The sequence below is a fragment of the Hibiscus syriacus genome, unplaced genomic scaffold (assembly GCF_006381635.1).
Source record: "Hibiscus syriacus cultivar Baekdansim isolate YM2019G1 unplaced genomic scaffold, ASM638163v2 tig00000538_pilon, whole genome shotgun sequence".
Classification (NCBI taxonomy): domain Eukaryota; kingdom Viridiplantae; phylum Streptophyta; class Magnoliopsida; order Malvales; family Malvaceae; genus Hibiscus; species Hibiscus syriacus.
The window spans coordinates 54,919-73,054 of NW_024061797.1; the positions used below are offsets into that span (position 1 = coordinate 54,919).

Consider the following 18,136-nt stretch of genomic DNA (forward strand, 5'->3'; position numbering starts at 1 on the left):
AGAAACCGACGGTATAACCGCTTGAACCGGATTTTTTTTTCCTGGTGAGTTGGTTGCTCCATCATTCTCTTACCAACATGCTTACAATGCAAGGGGTGAGAGATGCATGTTTGTTTCAATTTCTTTTTTTTTCTGAATAAAGTTAGTTATCTAATTGCACTAAAAAAATTAGGTACCAAATTTACCATTAAAAGCAATTAAGTACCTAATTGTATTATTAAAAAGGTTAGATACCTAATTGTTTTTATAAAAATAAAAACCATTTTTCACATTGATACTAAAATTAGGTACCAAAAGTTACATTAACCTATCATTTTGCATAGCATGCAATTGGAATTCAAATAAACTTTGTACATATCTTAGTATCTCTCTATTCTCTTGAGTCGATTTTATTTTAATTTTTTCCATATTTTTTATCGTTGACAACGATATAAATCTTAAATGGGTCATTGATGGTTGATATTTTATTTTTTCTTTTTTATTAGGCTTATATAACAAATATATATTTAAAGTATATCATTTTTTATCTAAGTATTTATAGTATTTTTTTTTATCAAGATAAGTACATAATTTTTTTTATCAAAATAGACACGTGTAGTATTTCTTGGTCAAAATAGATATTTAAAGTATTCAATTTTTTCATCTAAGTGCCTGAAATATTCTTTAATTAGTACCTGTGTCAATTTTTTTAGAACGTAGATTAAAAAGATTGAATATTTTAGGTATCTATTTTGACCAATAAATACTTCACTTGCATATTTTGACCAAAAAGATAACTTTAGTACTTATTTTCTCCAAAAAATACTTTAAGCATTTAAATGAAAATTATAATATGCTTTAACTACTTATTTATAATACGAGTTCTGATGATTTTGTTATTTTTAATTAGCCTTCCCTTTTAGCATGAAAATTCTGATGATTTTGTCTACTTTTGTAGTAGGTCTTTTGTTTGTTTTTATAATACATTTATTTATCAGTGTTGAATTTAATATCGTTTTTCAAATTTAAATGATATTTATTTCATTATCTTGTTGACGGATTAATGTTCTAAAATCTTAGGTTAAATATTATCGAAGATAGGGCTGAGTAGTATAAAAGCAAATTTCGTGGATTATTATTGGTGTGTGATCTTTTGACGTCCAAACCGATGCGATTGCAAGCTGTAGAGAATTGCTGTTTCATAGATATATTCCACAACTTTAAATGATGTTGGCGTCCTTGGAGATGAAAATATGACACAAAACAAAACATGATGACAATCAAGCCAAAGTTGTCGTGTCAGAATATATGCAGCTGTACACTCACTATAGCTATGTATCAAAGCAAGGGGAACGAGTAGACAGACTTGTCCACTCGTGTTGGAATCATCAACCAGTTTGAATTTTCCAAATCTCAAGTTTTTGATTACTTAATGCGTGTTTTACTGAAATTAGTGATAATATGTCGCATACAATTCATAATTAGATAAAAATCGTTTATTCGACATCATCCGAACACTTGAAGATTTTGTATCATATTTCAAATATGTAGAAAAAAATTTTATATGTAATACTCATATTTGAATCCGAATAACATAATATTCATAAGCCAAGCATAATTGAATCAAAGAATCAATCATCACTTGATTGAAACATGAGGTAAATTGATAACAGAAGTGCACAGAAACCATTTCTTTTCTGGTTTCCAATTTCTCTAATTTCATCACCTCTTATAGTTATTCGGACCAAAGAATTCCATGGAGAATAAGACAATTATTTTTCTTTTCAGACATTTCTAATCAAGAACATGATACTGACAACAACATGCAACAGTAATTAGAGACTAAAACAACAATGCCACCACTTTTTCTGTGTACTTTTATACTCAGTTTGTGATCGAGTCTGAAACAGAGGAAAACAAAGAAAGTAAACTGGAAAAGGCGAAAGTATGACGGAAAAATCCGGCTCGTACTCCAACATTTACCAAAGGTTCAAGCCCCATATCCTTATGGTGCTTCGCCAGTTTTGGCTACACTTTCCTTTATATCTTCACTGAAGCCTGCTTTAATCATGGTATGAACCCTCACGTACACATCACGTATCGACACATCGTAGCCGGCATTGCCATGTTCCCTTTTGCCTATTTCCTCAAAAGGTCACTTTATGTTACGATTGTTATTTGATAAATGTAACGCTGCCGAAAACATATCTACTTTTCTATGGACTAATCTTTCATGGAACTGTTTGGAATATTCAAGTTTTATGCTGTTAGTTCTGTTCTTTGGTGCAGAAAAAAGAGGCCAAAGCTGACTTTTTCCCTTTTTCTAGAGATATTTGTTCTCTCCATCCTGGGGTACATACTTCTCCGGCTCTTTATGTTTCTTGAAGTATTTATATTTGACACTCGTGTACGATTAAGCTTCTGTTTGTTCGATTCGAACAGGGTGAGTTTGACCCTCAACATGTATTTCGTTAGCTTGAGATACACGTCACCAACTTTCCTTGCAGCCCTGGTGAACACCATAGCTTCTTTGACATTTATAATTGCAGTTCTATTCCGGTTAGCAATCGAACTTTGATCAATAAATTAGCAAAGCTTCAATGACTATAATCATCTGGGATTCGACTTTAATGCAGATTGGAGGTAGTTAATCTTCGAAATCCTCGAGAATTTGCCAAAGTTGTCGGAACCTTTGTCTCGTTGGTTGGTGTAACAACAATGACATTGTACAAAGGTCCTGCAATAAAGTCCCTGGGGCCAACTCTAATCCATATTCAAGGCAAATCCCCCATTCATGAGAATTGGTTAAAGGGTTCAATTCTTATTGTTTGCAGCTGCTTAACTTGGTCTATATTGTACATCATGCAGGTAAAAGAAAACGTATCCATTCAAATAGACTAAATTGCAGATCCGAGATGGATAAAATATGCTTACGATGTTAGATATTTTGTAGGCGTTTACACTGAAAATATATCCGGCACCGCTGTCATTAACGACATGGATGAGCTTGTCAGAGCAGCACAATCGGCAGTTTTCAGTCATTGTGAATCATGAACCGGCTGCATGGAAAATGGGATTCGATTTCTGATTTCTGGGCTACTATATATATGCTGTAAGCAGGGTATTATTCGACAGTTTTCGGGGTTTTTTGTTCATAACATCAATTCATACATGACAGGGAGTGGTTTGCTCTGGTTTGATAATCTACATGCAACTGTGGAGCACCGAAGAGAAAGGGCCGGTGTTTGTGACCATGTTCAATCCCCTTTCGACACTGCTCGTGGCACTTCTAGGGTACTTCGTCCTCGACAAAAAGCTTCATATCGGCAGGTAATTTTGTCTGCAACATTCCGGTTACTTTCGAGTAGAAGCGGAGACTTAAATTTTCACTCGTTGATCAGCATTGTAGGGGGAGCAATTGTGATTGTTGGCCTGTATTTGGTGCTGTGGGGAAAAGATCGTGACCTGTAAGCTCAAGTCGGACCAGAAGAGCTGCCGTACCCGGCTTACGACCACAAAAACGATGCAAAAGCGAATAAAATCCTTACAGGGACTCAACCAGAACCTTGAAGAAAACTCTTATGGCATGAAGACCAGCATATATAATTTGATTACAAAAAAATTCCCAGAAATTATTAAAAAAAGAGGAGAATATGAGGACCTTAGTTTAAAATAAATATCTGCAAATTAATGTTGTAAATTCTAGCCTGCTTCATACAAGCTGGCCCCTTCAACCATGATATTCCATGTCACTCCCTTATGACTGCACATTTTGTACTCATTTTTTCATATCTTCCGAGAGAATGTTTGCACATTAACATACAACAACAACAAAACCCTATTCTCATATGTAATGGGATAAGGGGAGGTAGAGTAGTAGGCATGCCCCCAACGCCAGGTTGAGAGTAACTTCCGTAGAAGACATTCGGCAGTTAGAAAATTAAAAATAAGGATAAAATGCTATGCATGTATAAATAAATAAATGAATAAATAAATACATAGTTAAACAGTCTTCATATGCAGTCTTCATATGCACGTCTTTAATGGGAAGTAATCCCTGCAAATAAATACCTGCGTAAAAATCTCTGCATATAGACAGAAACGTAAGATCCGACTAAATTTAAAAAGAGGAAACAAGAAGAGAAAGATACACAGAAGTCAACGATAGCCAGCTACGAGAAGGAATAAAATCAAAATGAGTTAAAACCTAAACTAAGGCATACTACTATGCTATCCTAGTTCTAAGTCTTCATAAATTTCAATGACATAAACGTGTAAGAAGTAGAAGTCATGAAAATTACTACAAAGGCATTAAAAGAAGACGGAAATGATACACCCTATGGATGTGACCCGCACTACTCGGCTACCCTGGTCTTAAGTCTCCATACTTTCCTATCAGAGGTCATGTCCTCGGTAAGGGCTAAATCCTTCAAATCAGATCTCAAGCAGTATTCTCACTTCCGTCTTGGTCGTCCTCTCCTTCTGGGATCGTCGACTGTAATCGACTCTACCCTCCTGACCGCTTCCGAATGTTGTCTCCTAAGGACATGCCCAAATCACCGTAGTCTTCCCTCTCTCAATTTTTCAGATACAAGCACCACCCCCAAGGACATCCTAATAGCAGAGTTTGTTGTCATGTCCCACAGAGTCCTACCACATGCCCATCGGAACATTCTCATTTCTGCTGCCTCCATCCTCCTTACGTGATCCTTCTTGATTGCCCAACATTCTGATCCATACAGCAGCGCTGGTCTTATTGACATTATATAAAATTTTCCCTTAAGTTTTAGAAGCACCTTTTTGCCACACAAAACTCCAGTAGCAACCCTCCACTTTAGTCATCCCGCATTTATACGGTGTGTAACGTCATCATTTATGTCTGTCTTTATGTATCATAGACTTTAGGTACTTAAAACAATTTTTTGAGGGGGAGAACTTGTCATTCTAATTGTTAATCACTGTCTAATGATGTTGATTAAAGTGATAAAGAACAGAGAAATGTAATTAATGAGTTGCTTTTTGAAAAATAATAATTAAATAATCTTCTGGATTCCAAATGGAAGGATTTGTTGTTTAAGCAATGGATAATGATGTCCATAATCGTGGTTATGACTCATTTGAGAACATCTAAAATCATTGTATTTTATTTTTCTCATGTTGGTCCCTATGATTTATTTTCTTATTTTAGTCCTAAAAATATAAACAAATGAATTAAAATCGTTGGCGATGGCTAGTGACTTTGTCATAATCAATAACAATTGTCGATGACTTTAATATTTCTATAGTAAATTAGTAATCATAATATTTTTCTAAATAATTTCTCATAAACACTATTTCGCTCAATCTCTTTTTTTTATTTCACCATTTTCCCATAATTTTGCCTACCTTCCTCATTGTAGTACAAATATCAAATTATAATAGAGGACTAAATCAACCAAAAATTATATTAAAATGACCTTTGTATATAATTTGACCTAATTTATAAACCCCGTAAAGAAATTCAAGTAAAATAATATTTTTTTCTCAATTTCAAGATAAACAATTGTATGTCACAAATGTCATTAATTATCTATCAATACAAATAAAGAAAATCTCTAAGCTAAAGCAAATGAAAAAAAAAACTAAAAATATGGTTTTCATGGCTCCAAATAAACAGGTAAAACTGCATTCTTTGACCCTCCGCCATGACCAAAAGAGAAGAAAGATCTTCTCACCATTCTGCTACTACTGCAACTTTCAATGGTGCTAACCTCATTGACTTGCCTCTTTTGTCTTATAGCTTCTTGAACTACTAAATAAAGCTGCCGATCTGCCGATGAATCCATCGAGATCGATCTCCTTATTGGCTGAATCTCTGCAAACTCTTCGTTTTTGTCTCTACTGTCAATCCATTCAGCCCCCATGCTTGTCCCTTTCTGTAACGTTCTTGCTTGTTTCTTCTTGTTGGATAACTCATCAATGGAACTTGTGTTGTTATTGTCGTTGTTGCTTAATTCAATCACTACATAATCTTCTTCATCGTCATTGATGGTCGAGCTCGGATCTGAGCCGAGCTCGTGGCGTTGCCATTGATGGTGTTGCTTGAAATGCTCGTTCTGCAAAGTGGACAATTTGCATTGCTTTGGAGCCAGACATCGATGCAATCGATGTGATGGCTGCAATTCGGCATTCTTCTCAGTTTTTCATCTTCTATGAACTCGCTCAAGCAAACAACGCATTCAAAGAAGCTTCTTTCATCGTCTTCTCCATTGTTGTTGTGTTCATTTATTTTCTTGAACTGAAATATCGGGATTGACCTTATCACGGATTCGTCCAGCCCTCGGTGCTCGACCGCCGCCGTTAAAGCATCTTCGGGTCGTCTCCGAGACAGCGAAAATCGCCTCAGGAGATCGATACAGTGCCGGTTGAGGCAGCACTTGATGACGAAGATGTAGTAGCTGACTAGCAAGAAACCGGTGGCTAAAATGCCGATGACGGCGATAGCTATAATGGGAAAACTCGTGTCGGATGAATATGAATGGGAGCCCAAGATCAAGTTCCCCGGCGTTGTGATCGGCGAAAGTGCTTGTTGTGAGACTCGGATCGTGTTGGAGTAGCTTTTACTTGCAAGATCCATGAGGAAAAAAAAAGACCAAACAATGGAAACAAAAGGAGTTGGTTGGATCTTGGTAAGAATCAAGACATGGAAAGTTGTGTACTGAGAAAGAAAACCCTGTAATGTTTTCAGTGATTGATGAACTCAGAGATTTGTGAAGATATTCTGGGAAAGAGAACCCAGGAAGAATATAAACGAGGGAGATTGTCAATGATAAAAGCCATAATTTGGTGAGTTTTCCTTCACGATTTCACCAGAAAATTGTCTGCTCCAAATAAATAAATAGAACATGTTGCAGACTTTGAGTGTCTCGATTATTGTTCTTTTTTCTTCTTCTTATATTTAAAGTTCATATTTTTATTGCACAAACTAAATTAAATGGTTTTAACAATTAAGGAGTTATTTTGTTATTTTTTAGATCTTGAATTTGAATATATATATATATATATATATATATATATATATAAACATTTATTATTAAATGATAGAGAATTTTAAACATATATTATTTTATATTAACTCAGATTTATAAAAAAATATTTTTATTAAAATTATTCTAAAATTTTAGTCCTTAAATTTACTCTTTTTTTCTCAACTTATTCTTTGAACTCTATTTTACAATGTTTTTAAAATCGGACCGGACATTGAACTGGTGAAGGTACATGTTCACTGGTTCAACCGCGGTTGAACCAGATTTTATATAAAATAATTTTTTTAAATTTTACATAATATTCAAAGCAATATTAATATATATGTAACACTTTTTTAAGTTTATAATATTAAAATATATAAAAATATCACAAGTCATAACATATATAAATTAAAAACCATAAAATCAAGTGAAACAAAATAATTCAAATCAACTACAACATAATATTTAAGTTAAAACATATTAAATAATAAATATAATTATATAACTATAATCAAAAAAATAAAATTAGGACTTAAAAAAATCATAACAAATGATGTCATTTGGTTTAATTTTAAAAAAAATAATCTCACATGGCTAAGAAACATAGAAGAGCATCCCAAAAGTTTAAAGAGTAAAAATATGAGAACAAAACAATTTCACATGGCTAAGAAACATAGAAGAGTATCTCAACTTACTTCTATAAATAATAGAGGTAATTTGACATTCAAAATCATGGAGCCTTTTGGTGAGCATAGAGCGAACTATTCTTTCGCTTCAATTGAGCTCAAATTTTAGGCTTCAATCGAACTTCTAATTTTTTTTTAGTTCGAGCCTTTTCGAGTTCAAGTTTTAATATTATATTTCGAGTTCGAGTTGAACTTGATAATTTTTAGCTCGTGAGTTTTTGAGTCAAGTTGAACTTACTTTTAAAGTTTTCGAGTTCAAGTCGAGCTCAGCAATACTCGAATTTGACTTGGCTCGTTGAACAAACGACGTCGTTTGGTTTAATTTTTTTTAAAGAAAAAAAGTGAACCGGCAGTTCAAACCGGTTTTCAGCCGGTTCACCCCGATTTTACCTCATTACCAAACCAATTTTATGAGGTAACCAGACTGGACAGACCACCGATTCACGATTCAACCGGTTGAACCGACCGATACGGTCCGATTTTGATAACCATGCTATTTTGATTTATAGTAGTCTATGAATTTATATTTCTTTATTTTAGTTTTTTATAATATAAATTGTATCGTGCAACATAATATTAGAGGAGGCTATGAGATCAGATATAATGAATTTTGATTCAATTTTATAAGATTATTTTGTTAAAAAATTTATGTATTGGTTAAGTTTTTTTAAGTACAATGTTGAGTCGTATCGGATTTAAGTTTAGAGTAAATATTTTTAACTAAATCCGATCCATACATTATTATAATTATTCTTTACATATTTAATAAGGGTAAAGTATAGTAATGGTCACTGAACATTTCTAAAGCTTGCATTTAGGTCCCTCAACTTTTAAAACTTACAATACAGTCCTCCAACATTTATTCCGTTTGCAATATGGTCCCCAAACTTAAATCACTGTTAGAAAATTAGGGTAAATTATATAAACGGTCATTGAACTTTTTAGGCACTTGAATTTAGGTCCCCAACTTTTAAAACTTGCAAAACAGTCCCCCAATAATTTTATTTTCTTATTAAATATAGATGTATAGAAAATATAAATGATTCAATTTATATTTAAATGTATGAATCATTTATATTTTTGATATATTTTATTTTTCTTGTATAAACTAGTATTTAAAATATGTTTATATTTTAATCAAAATATTTCAATATACGAATAAAAATTTATTTATATAAATGTATATTTATATTTAGATGTATAAATAAAAAATATATTCATATATTAATGTATGAATCATTTATATTTTTTGAATATTTTATTTTTAATAAGAAATTAAAATTATTAATTATATTAGAAATACTCAACTTAAGATTATATATATAATCATGAATTATAAATATGAAAAATATAATTATTAAATTTAGCTTAAAATATATATAAATCTTAAATTTATTCTTTTAAAATATTGTATCAACTAATATTTAAAAATATATTAAATCTATCAAACAATTTATCAAATATAATATTTTTTATTGTAAAAAAATATAATATTTTCCCATCATTTATTGCTTTCAAATTTTTTGCCGAAGTTCAAATCTCATTATTTCCATTTTCCATTATATTCTTTTTTTCTAGCATTGGTCATACTATTAGTATATGTATTATTGTATATCTCTTAACACAAACGATGGTGTTAGCTTAGTGGCTCCACCCTGTATCTTTCATTTGCGTGACTCAGGTTTGATTTTGCCTAAGACCCAAATTTTACTTCTTTGTAACTTAATTTTTCTTCTAATTAGGTGGTGACATGTGTCACCAATAACATATATCATGATCATGTGTTAACACATGTCAGATCCTGGTTAAATGATTAATTTATTAAATTTTATTTAATTTAGGACCAAATTGATAGCATATATAAATAATTAGGTGGTGACATGTGTCACCAATGACACGTGTCATGATCATGTGCTAACACATGTCAGATCCTAATTAAATGATTAATTTATTAAATTCTATTTAATTTAGGACCAAATTGATTATATAAATAATAAAGACTGAATGTATAATAATGTCAATTCCTTTTAACTGCCACTTCATCATTTGTATCAATTGGTAACGACTAGTGGCTTAGTTGAAACAGTTAAATAATTATGTTGTATTATTGATAAATTTAAAAGATCGATGACAAAAGTAAAAAGGGCTAGATAGTTAAGTTGTCAACCTAGTAGTTTACACTTTTATTTATACGTCAAAATAACATTTTATAAATTTAAAATTCGAATTATTTTCAACCTCTTCTATATCCTAACTACTTTTTTTAATTAAAAAATTTCTTCAACATATAAGAATTATACTATTATATTTATATAAAAAATACGTATCACATGAAATAAGATGAAATTAAATAATAATAAATCTGACATAATTGAATTTAATTGAATTATTTTGGAATTTAGGGTTTAGAATGAAATTGAATTACTTTGGAAATTGGGGTTTAGAATGAAATTGAGGACTGTTTTGCAAGTTTTAAAAGTTGGGGGACCTAAATTCAAGTGTCTGAAAAGTTCAATAACCTTTTATATAATTTACCCTAATTTCTAGCTGTGGTTTAAGTTGGAGGACCATATTGCAAACGGAATAAATATTGAGAGACTGTATTGCAAGTTTTAAAAGTCGGGGGACCTAAATGCAAGCTTCAGAAATGTTCAGTGACCATTACTATACTTTACCCATTTAATAATAACTATAATAGCACCGTTATTTTTAATTAGATCCATATATCTAATAATATATATATATAATGTAAAACTTAATCTGACTTAACTCATATTTGTTCCTATATAATCTCATAATATCATATCATCAAACAAAAATTAAAAATAAACCAGAAATTTAAGTTTAAAGACTAATGTAAACTAATTAAAAATATTTATTTTTATTTTTATATTTAGAATTTATGATTATTATTGTTTTGAAGTTTATGATTGATGATTTGAAGTTTAAACTTAAAAAAGTGTTAGACGACTATTAGTAATATCTAAGATCTTACAACACTCAAGTAACTATCAAATTATCAATTAGTAATATATTCCCATTGTCCCGTTTTCAAAATCATCTTTTATTAATAATTTTAAGTGGGTCCTTGATCATCATCACCAAAAGAAAAGCTATAATATTTTCACTTAAAAATTTAAATTTGTAAAGCAATTATACAAATCGGTAAAATCACCTAAATAACGAGGTAGAAAAAAATTCCTCAAATAAAAATGATTAGCGATTATTTTCTTAAATAGTATATTTTGTATGATAAATTGGAGAAGATATATGGATTACATGAAGTTTTTATAAAGATGTATGAAAAATTCGATATCTTCTCAACTTACATATATGGTATGGGACGCGAAAATGTTGATACCGTTTGTTGGTGTCTTTGAGTTGACGGAAGAGCTGATCGAAGATGGTGGAGGAGCAGACGCCATTGATGAAGCTTAAGTTGTTGGTGTGCTTGAACTGACGAATAAAGTTTGGGAAGACGAAGAAGATAAGTAGGGACCTGAAGACGTCAAGTGATTTCAATGACTTTTTATTAACATTGTAATATTCACTCTATTTAAAAATAATAATTTCTCCATTATTCTATTTAAAAAAAATATTTTCTCACTTTATTATCAAAAAAAATATTGCCATATAAAACCCATTGTAATGCAAAGGAAGGTACAGAAATTAAAAATAATAATAAAAAACTGAGGCTCTCCAAACTTGAGAAATCAAATACAAAGACAAACCACGTCTTAGGTAAGAAAAAACATTCAGTTTTTTCCCTTTTGAAAGTGGGCAATTCCATTTGTTTTAGTCAAAGGTTGCTGTTGAAGGTATGAAAGATTTTAAAACCTTCTTCAATTTGCTTAAGAAAAGAATTGTTTTCCTCATTAATTGCTAAATGAATAAGGCAGTTGAAGGGTGGGTTTGAATTGTGAAACACTGCATTATTAGCGGTTGTAATATCTAGAGTTTGCATGAACAGATTGTTTGATGGATGTTGGATGAATTATTTGTGAGCTATTCGCATAATGTTCGTTTATGTTTGTTTATTAAGTTAAATAAACGAGTATGAATAAATTTTTTATGTTCATTTAATAAACAAACAAACACGAATAAATGTGTGTTCAGTTCGTTTATGTTTACGAACAATCTCGTTATTGGCTTGTTTAATGACTCATTTATTTGGTTATCCATTTCATTTGAATTTTTCACATTTTAAATATTAGTGAAGATAGGGACTAAATTGAACATAAGGTGAATTCTATAGTTTAGATTGTGAAGTATAGAGTATTTAAGAATTAGTGGTGTAATTTTATAACTTTTCTCACTTGCAAATAAGTGAGTAAAAAGAGTGTTGGTGAACGTCAAACAAACATTAAACGAATATATTTGTGAATACTAAAAGAACGAACACAAACACCTTTAAAAATAAATAAACGAACACAAACACGATATTGAAAATTTAAACAAACATGAACAATTTCAAAAATAAATAAAAAAACGAATATAGCTCCACTCGTTCAAGTTCGTTTCATTTACACCCCTAGTAATATGTCAAAATTTGTTTGGTCCATAAATAAAATCCAACAACTCATTTACCTATAACCCAATTACATAACTCGAAGGTCCAAGTTACAAAGCCCTAATTACAACCCGTTGGCTGGCCTAATACCCTAAGCCCGTTTATGAGCCCAAATTCCAATTTCAGGGGACCATTGGAAAACCCTAGATCACCAAACTTTCGTCGTTGTCACAGAAAAAACAAATTAGAATTAACATTCAAATTGAAAGGAAATATAAATTATAGAGACCAAAATGAAAATATCATATTCTTTGATAAACTTACTCCTATCGAATCTTTATAGATAATAATATATTTATATACAAAAGGATCAAATTTTCAAATCCGACGGATTAAAAAAGAATGAAGTTAAAATTTTAAAATTACTATTGAAATTTCAAAATTAAATATCAAAACAATGTTTTTTTTTTGGGGGGGGGAGGGGGGAATGACAAAAAGGTACTTTTGGCCAGTGTTTTAAAAATCGGACCGGTTGAACCGCTACTAGTGAACCGATCGAAATCGTTGAACCGTTCGAACCGGACCGGCTGAAAACTGGAAAAAACCGTCAATTTTGTTTTTTTTTTAAAAATTAAACCAAACGACGTCATTTGTTAAATGAGCCAAGTCAAACTCGAGTATTACTGAGTTCGACTCGAACTTAAAAACTTTAAAACTAAGTTCAACTCGACTCAAACTTACGAGCTAAAAATTATCAAGTTTAACTCGAACTCGAAATATAATATTGAAACTTGAACTCAAAAAGGCTTGAACTTAAAAAAAAATTAGAAACTCGATTGAAGCCTAAAATTCAAGCTTGATTGAAGTGAAAGAATGGTTCACTCAATGCTCACCAAAAGGCTCCATGATTTTGAATGCCAAATTACCTCTATTATTTATAGAAGTTAGTTGGGATGCTCTTCTATGTTTCTTAGCCATGTGAATTTGTTTTTTTTAAAAAAAATTAAATTAAACAATATCATTTTGTTATGATTTTTTAGCCCCAAATATTTTTTAATTATAGTTATATAATTATATTTATTATTTAATATGTTTTACTTTAAATATTATGTTGTGGTTAATTTGAATCATTTTGTTTCACTTGATTTTATGGTTTTTAACTTATATATGTTATGACTTGCTTTGAATATGACTTGTGATATAAAAAATTATTTTTTATTAAATATTTTTGATATTTTTATTTAATTTTTTAAATAATTATGACGTCATACGATTCTTCCGACTGATCGGACCGATTCGACCGGTTGAACCAGTGAACTGGTAGCATGACCGATTTGTTAACCGATCCGGTTCTAAAAACCATGTTTTTGGCTCTTGTCAACATATATATCAATATATCTCGAAAAGTTACGTACAATTAAAAAATCATCGCAATCAGGTATCGAATTATAAAGTTATGACCTTTTAAAGTTTTACATTATATTTTATAGTTTAAATGTCTGAATTTAATTATTTAAAACTTACTTTTTTACTACAAATATTTATTTTAATCCTTATGTTTTCTTAAATTTTAATCTAAAAATTATTGGGTCCCGACTATTAAAAGTTACAAAATAAACCAAGGGCTATAAGATGTTTCTTTATTGAGTCTCCCGACTATAAAAAGTTACAAAATAATCACTTGACTATTCATATGTTTCAAACTTGTCGTTTTTCATCAAAAAATTGGCGGTCTTCTACGTATGACGTTAACTTACTCATTCAGATATGATAAAAATCTGATCCCAAAACTATTTGAGTTGTATTTTATAGATTGAATATATGTTTACATTATGCAATCAAGTAAGCGTTTGAAACATTATATCACCAAGTCAATGCTTGAAAACAACAACAATATAAGTGTAAACATCATTAAAATATAATTTTATCATATCTTAATTAGTATGTTAACATCTAAATCAAATGATTGCCAATTTTTAACAAAAAAATGACAAGTTTGGAATATGTAAATAGTTGAATGATCATTTTATAACTTATAATAATTCGGAGACTCAACAAAACAACGACCTATAATCGATGAATCATTTTATAACTTTAATAATCAGAATACTTAATAAAATAATATCTTACAATTAAAAGTCGCGGGTTCGACCCCCGCCGGGACAACTATATTGAGCTTAAAATTTGGAACGCTTTCATCTTAAGTTATTTGATTTATCCCAAAAAAAAAATTACAACTTTCCAAACCAATCATAAGCATGAATGACTGGATTCGAACAGCAAATCAACAAGTAACATGTGTACAAAAGTTAAAAAAATTGACGTATCAGATCACGTGAGAGCTCACGTTGGATGACGAAATCACGTGAGGCTCTGAGCTGGCAATCAATTAGAAATCTAAACAATTTTCAGTCCAATTTCTTTATAATAGAAAAAATACAAAAAAAGAAAAATAAGTTTAAAACATCGACTACATAAGACCATCACGCGCTTTTAAAACGCCAATCCACAATTTTAAGATCCTTAAATTATAAAATAAAATTAGTAAAAAAATTATCATAGAAATAAAATTAAAAATAAATAAAATAACTAAGATTTAAAAGAGTATTTTTATCCTCGTAATAAACTAAAATTAATAATATCATTTAATTTTTTTTAATTGTATGACCGTAATCTTTAAATTTATTTAATTATATTAATTTTATCATTTGATAGTCGAAAATTATCTTTAATTGTTATAGCGATGATACGATAGTTAACTGGACTAATGTGATGATCCATGGTATTTATGTGACAATGTGCATGTGAATAATGATATCATAAAAATATTTAATAATTTTTTTTGACGGGGTTTAAAAATATAATTAATTTTTATATAAATTTGATGTATCATGTAGATAAAGTTTATAATTGAATCTATTTGAGAATTAAAATGTATAAACACTTATAAAAATTGACTTTTTATAAAACTTAGATTGTTTTACACTTATGTGAGTGAAAATATATTTTATTTTAATTTTAAAAAATAAACGGTCTACATTAATTGTAAATAGTGTCAGAAATGACTATAACAGAAATACATTTAGAAACAATAGACTTGACATATAACAACACAGACGTGAAGGAGACATAATTGACGAGTGCATAAACCACACCATTAGCCTTACATCGAACAAATCGAACTGAAACATGAAGAAAGAATCAAGAAGTTATCGTACTTGAAGAAGAAAAAATAGAAAAATTCAATATGTATCTTTATGCAAAAAGAAAAGGAAAAATAACATTGATTTGGTCGGTGATGATGGCGTTTGAATAGAAAAAATCCAATAGCTACTTTAGGTGGTCAAATCAAAATGTTCTAATATGTCAAGAAAGTTATAAATTTATCTCAAATTATTTCTTAAAATTAAATATTTGTAGGATAACTAACTATTTAGATTTTCTTAACTCGAAGTCATGATTAAATATTGGCAGTGACCGAAATATTAGATTATTTAAGAAAAATAAAATGACTTATTAGGTTTTCATACTCAAAATTCAGCACAAATCAAGCGACTTTAGTGATAAAGGGATTGTTGTTATCATTGAAGTATCGAGTTTGAGCATTGCGTGTGTAACAGAATGAACATTCATTGTCAATGGTTAAGAGTCTTTATATTGGTAGTACCTTGTATTCACCCCATATATATATAACTCAAAATTCACAAGACAATACCTAATTTGTCTAATATTTAAATTTATAATAACTTCAATTGTTACTAAACTAAAAATTTGAGAACATGAGGTTATCATTCTTTAATTTGGCTCCTAATCGATTAAATATTTAATAAATTCTTTTATTTTTAATTTAAATATTTTATTTTTACGTTAACAAAAGTATTATTAAATCAAAAGTATATCGAATATATAAAATTTTTAACAGGGCTCAAGGCCCCTTTGGGCCCCAACAGAGTTCCACCCCTGGCTCCAATTATCAACTATCACACATTCTTAATCATTTAATCGATCAATCTGAATTGAATACTATAAATATGTAATTCAAATTTTTTATTCACAATATTAAAAATTAACTTATGATCTTATTTACGAGATCTAAATTTTTATCTTACTAAATTAAATAATATTTCTTTGACAAACAGAAAAACTCTTTAGAAATCTTTTTATTATAAAGTTTTAAAAAACTTTTTAACTTTTGACAAGAAATTGGGTTGAAAGAACAGTAAATCCAAATTATATTATTTTCCAAAACGAGAATCCACTTAATTAGTGCCTAATATCAAATTGATTTGACGTAAGTCAGTAAAATAGGATGTTAAAGATAGAATTAATTTAAAAAAATATTATGAAAACTATAAGCATCACGGCCAAGCAAATTTTACTTTACAAGAAGAAACCTGATTTGTATCTTACTTTGTATTTTATTATAAATTTTAAGCTTTTGTGACTAAATGTTAACGACCTCTTTGAAAAACTATATGCCATGTGAAATGAAGTTAACTTTTTGTGTCAATTAAATCCAACAAATAGATTCATTCTTTTTCTTAATCGTAGTTAGTTTCTTACGAAAAGGGATCAAAATGATCATTTAAATAAATATTAAAGGCTAATTTTATCATAACGTTAACTAAAATTAAACATGTTAATAAGAAGTGACACCATGAAAGGGAGGAAAAAGGATTTTAAAAACTCCATAGCCATCACCTTGACCATCCAGATACATTGGACAAAGAAAGTTTTGAAAACCACGTCGAATCGATTCGCAGCCAAGAAATTGTTTCATGCATTTTAATTTTGTAGGACCCGAATGTGTGTTAAAAACTCCATATAAGATGCCATTTCCCAACAAAACCTAAGCCATGGAGATAATACAAAGACGCTGTTATGGAGGGTGCTTCTAAGGGCAAGGAAGAAGGGACCGACACGACTCGGTACCGGGGCGTACGAAGGCGGCCATGGGGGAAGTTTGCGGCCGAGATACGCGACTCAAATCGGCACGGCGCTCGTGTTTGGCTGGGGACTTTTAACACCGCAGAGGAGGCCGCTCGAGCTTACGATAGAGCCGCCTATGCAATGAGAGGCCACCTGGCGATTCTCAACTTCCCGCAGGAGTATCCGATGGGTAGTGGTGTCGGCGCGACTGCTTCTTCTTCTTCGTCGTCATCGGGGAAACAAGTTATCGAGCTGGAGTACTTGGATGATAAGTTGCTTGAAGAGCTTCTCGATCAAGATGATAATAAGAAGGAAGAAAAGAAGTGAAATTCATGGGGGACAAGTTATCTTGACAATTTCTCTTGAATTCCGCTACTCTTAACTAATCAAAGCACTGTTTTTCAGTAAAGAACTTTACATCATCCCATTAATAAGTGCATGATTTGTTCATATTGGAACTACCAAATGCATTCTTGTTGTTGGGATTTTCACATTGGTTAATGAGTGTCGCGAGTACTTTTTTCGAAGTGGTGAAAATCGGAATAAATTTAAAGAATCGGAATTAAAAGATAAGAATTTTAGAAAAGATTTAAAAAAACGTTTGGAGTCTCTATTAACCTTTGGGATTAGGTAGGTTGAAAATCCAGGATATGCCATTTTAAATAAAAAATTTAAAAAGACACGATTTGGCATGTGATTCAGAGATTATGAGTTCGGGAGTCGATTACGCTTGGGGAAGGATTAGCACCCCACATCGCCCAAAATTAATACCTCCAATTATAAATTTGTCCCTATATTAAAAATTAAAAAAATAAAAAATTTATTTAATTAATGATCATTTTATTCCCTATAAAATTATAAAAAAAATTTAAAGAGATGCACAATATTTGTTATTTCCAAATAAAGAAGAAACTATCCTCTAATTGAAATTAAGGCGGTTATTTCTTATGTTTTAATCGAAATAATAAAATATTATCAACCCTAATTTTTTAAATAAGTAATCAATTATTAAACCCTAAAAAGAG

General features: G+C 30.4%; 1 protein-coding gene and 2 pseudogenes across 1 annotated transcript; 2 read left to right on the plus strand and 1 right to left on the minus strand.

The window, feature by feature from the left end:
- The first annotated feature begins 1,869 nt into the window (after positions 1 to 1,869).
- Positions 1,870 to 3,550, plus strand: LOC120208119 (annotated as a pseudogene).
- A 2,046-nt stretch (positions 3,551 to 5,596) lies between these two features.
- Positions 5,597 to 6,713, minus strand: LOC120208130 (annotated as a pseudogene).
- Positions 6,714 to 16,948: 10,235 nt separating this feature from the next.
- LOC120208272 (ethylene-responsive transcription factor ERF096-like) lies at positions 16,949 to 17,489 on the plus strand. Its single transcript, XM_039207587.1, has one exon. It carries the CDS (start codon positions 17,064 to 17,066, stop codon positions 17,436 to 17,438), a length of 375 nt encoding a protein of 124 aa, XP_039063518.1. The 5' UTR covers positions 16,949 to 17,063; the 3' UTR covers positions 17,439 to 17,489.
- The last annotated feature ends 647 nt before the right edge of the window (positions 17,490 to 18,136 follow it).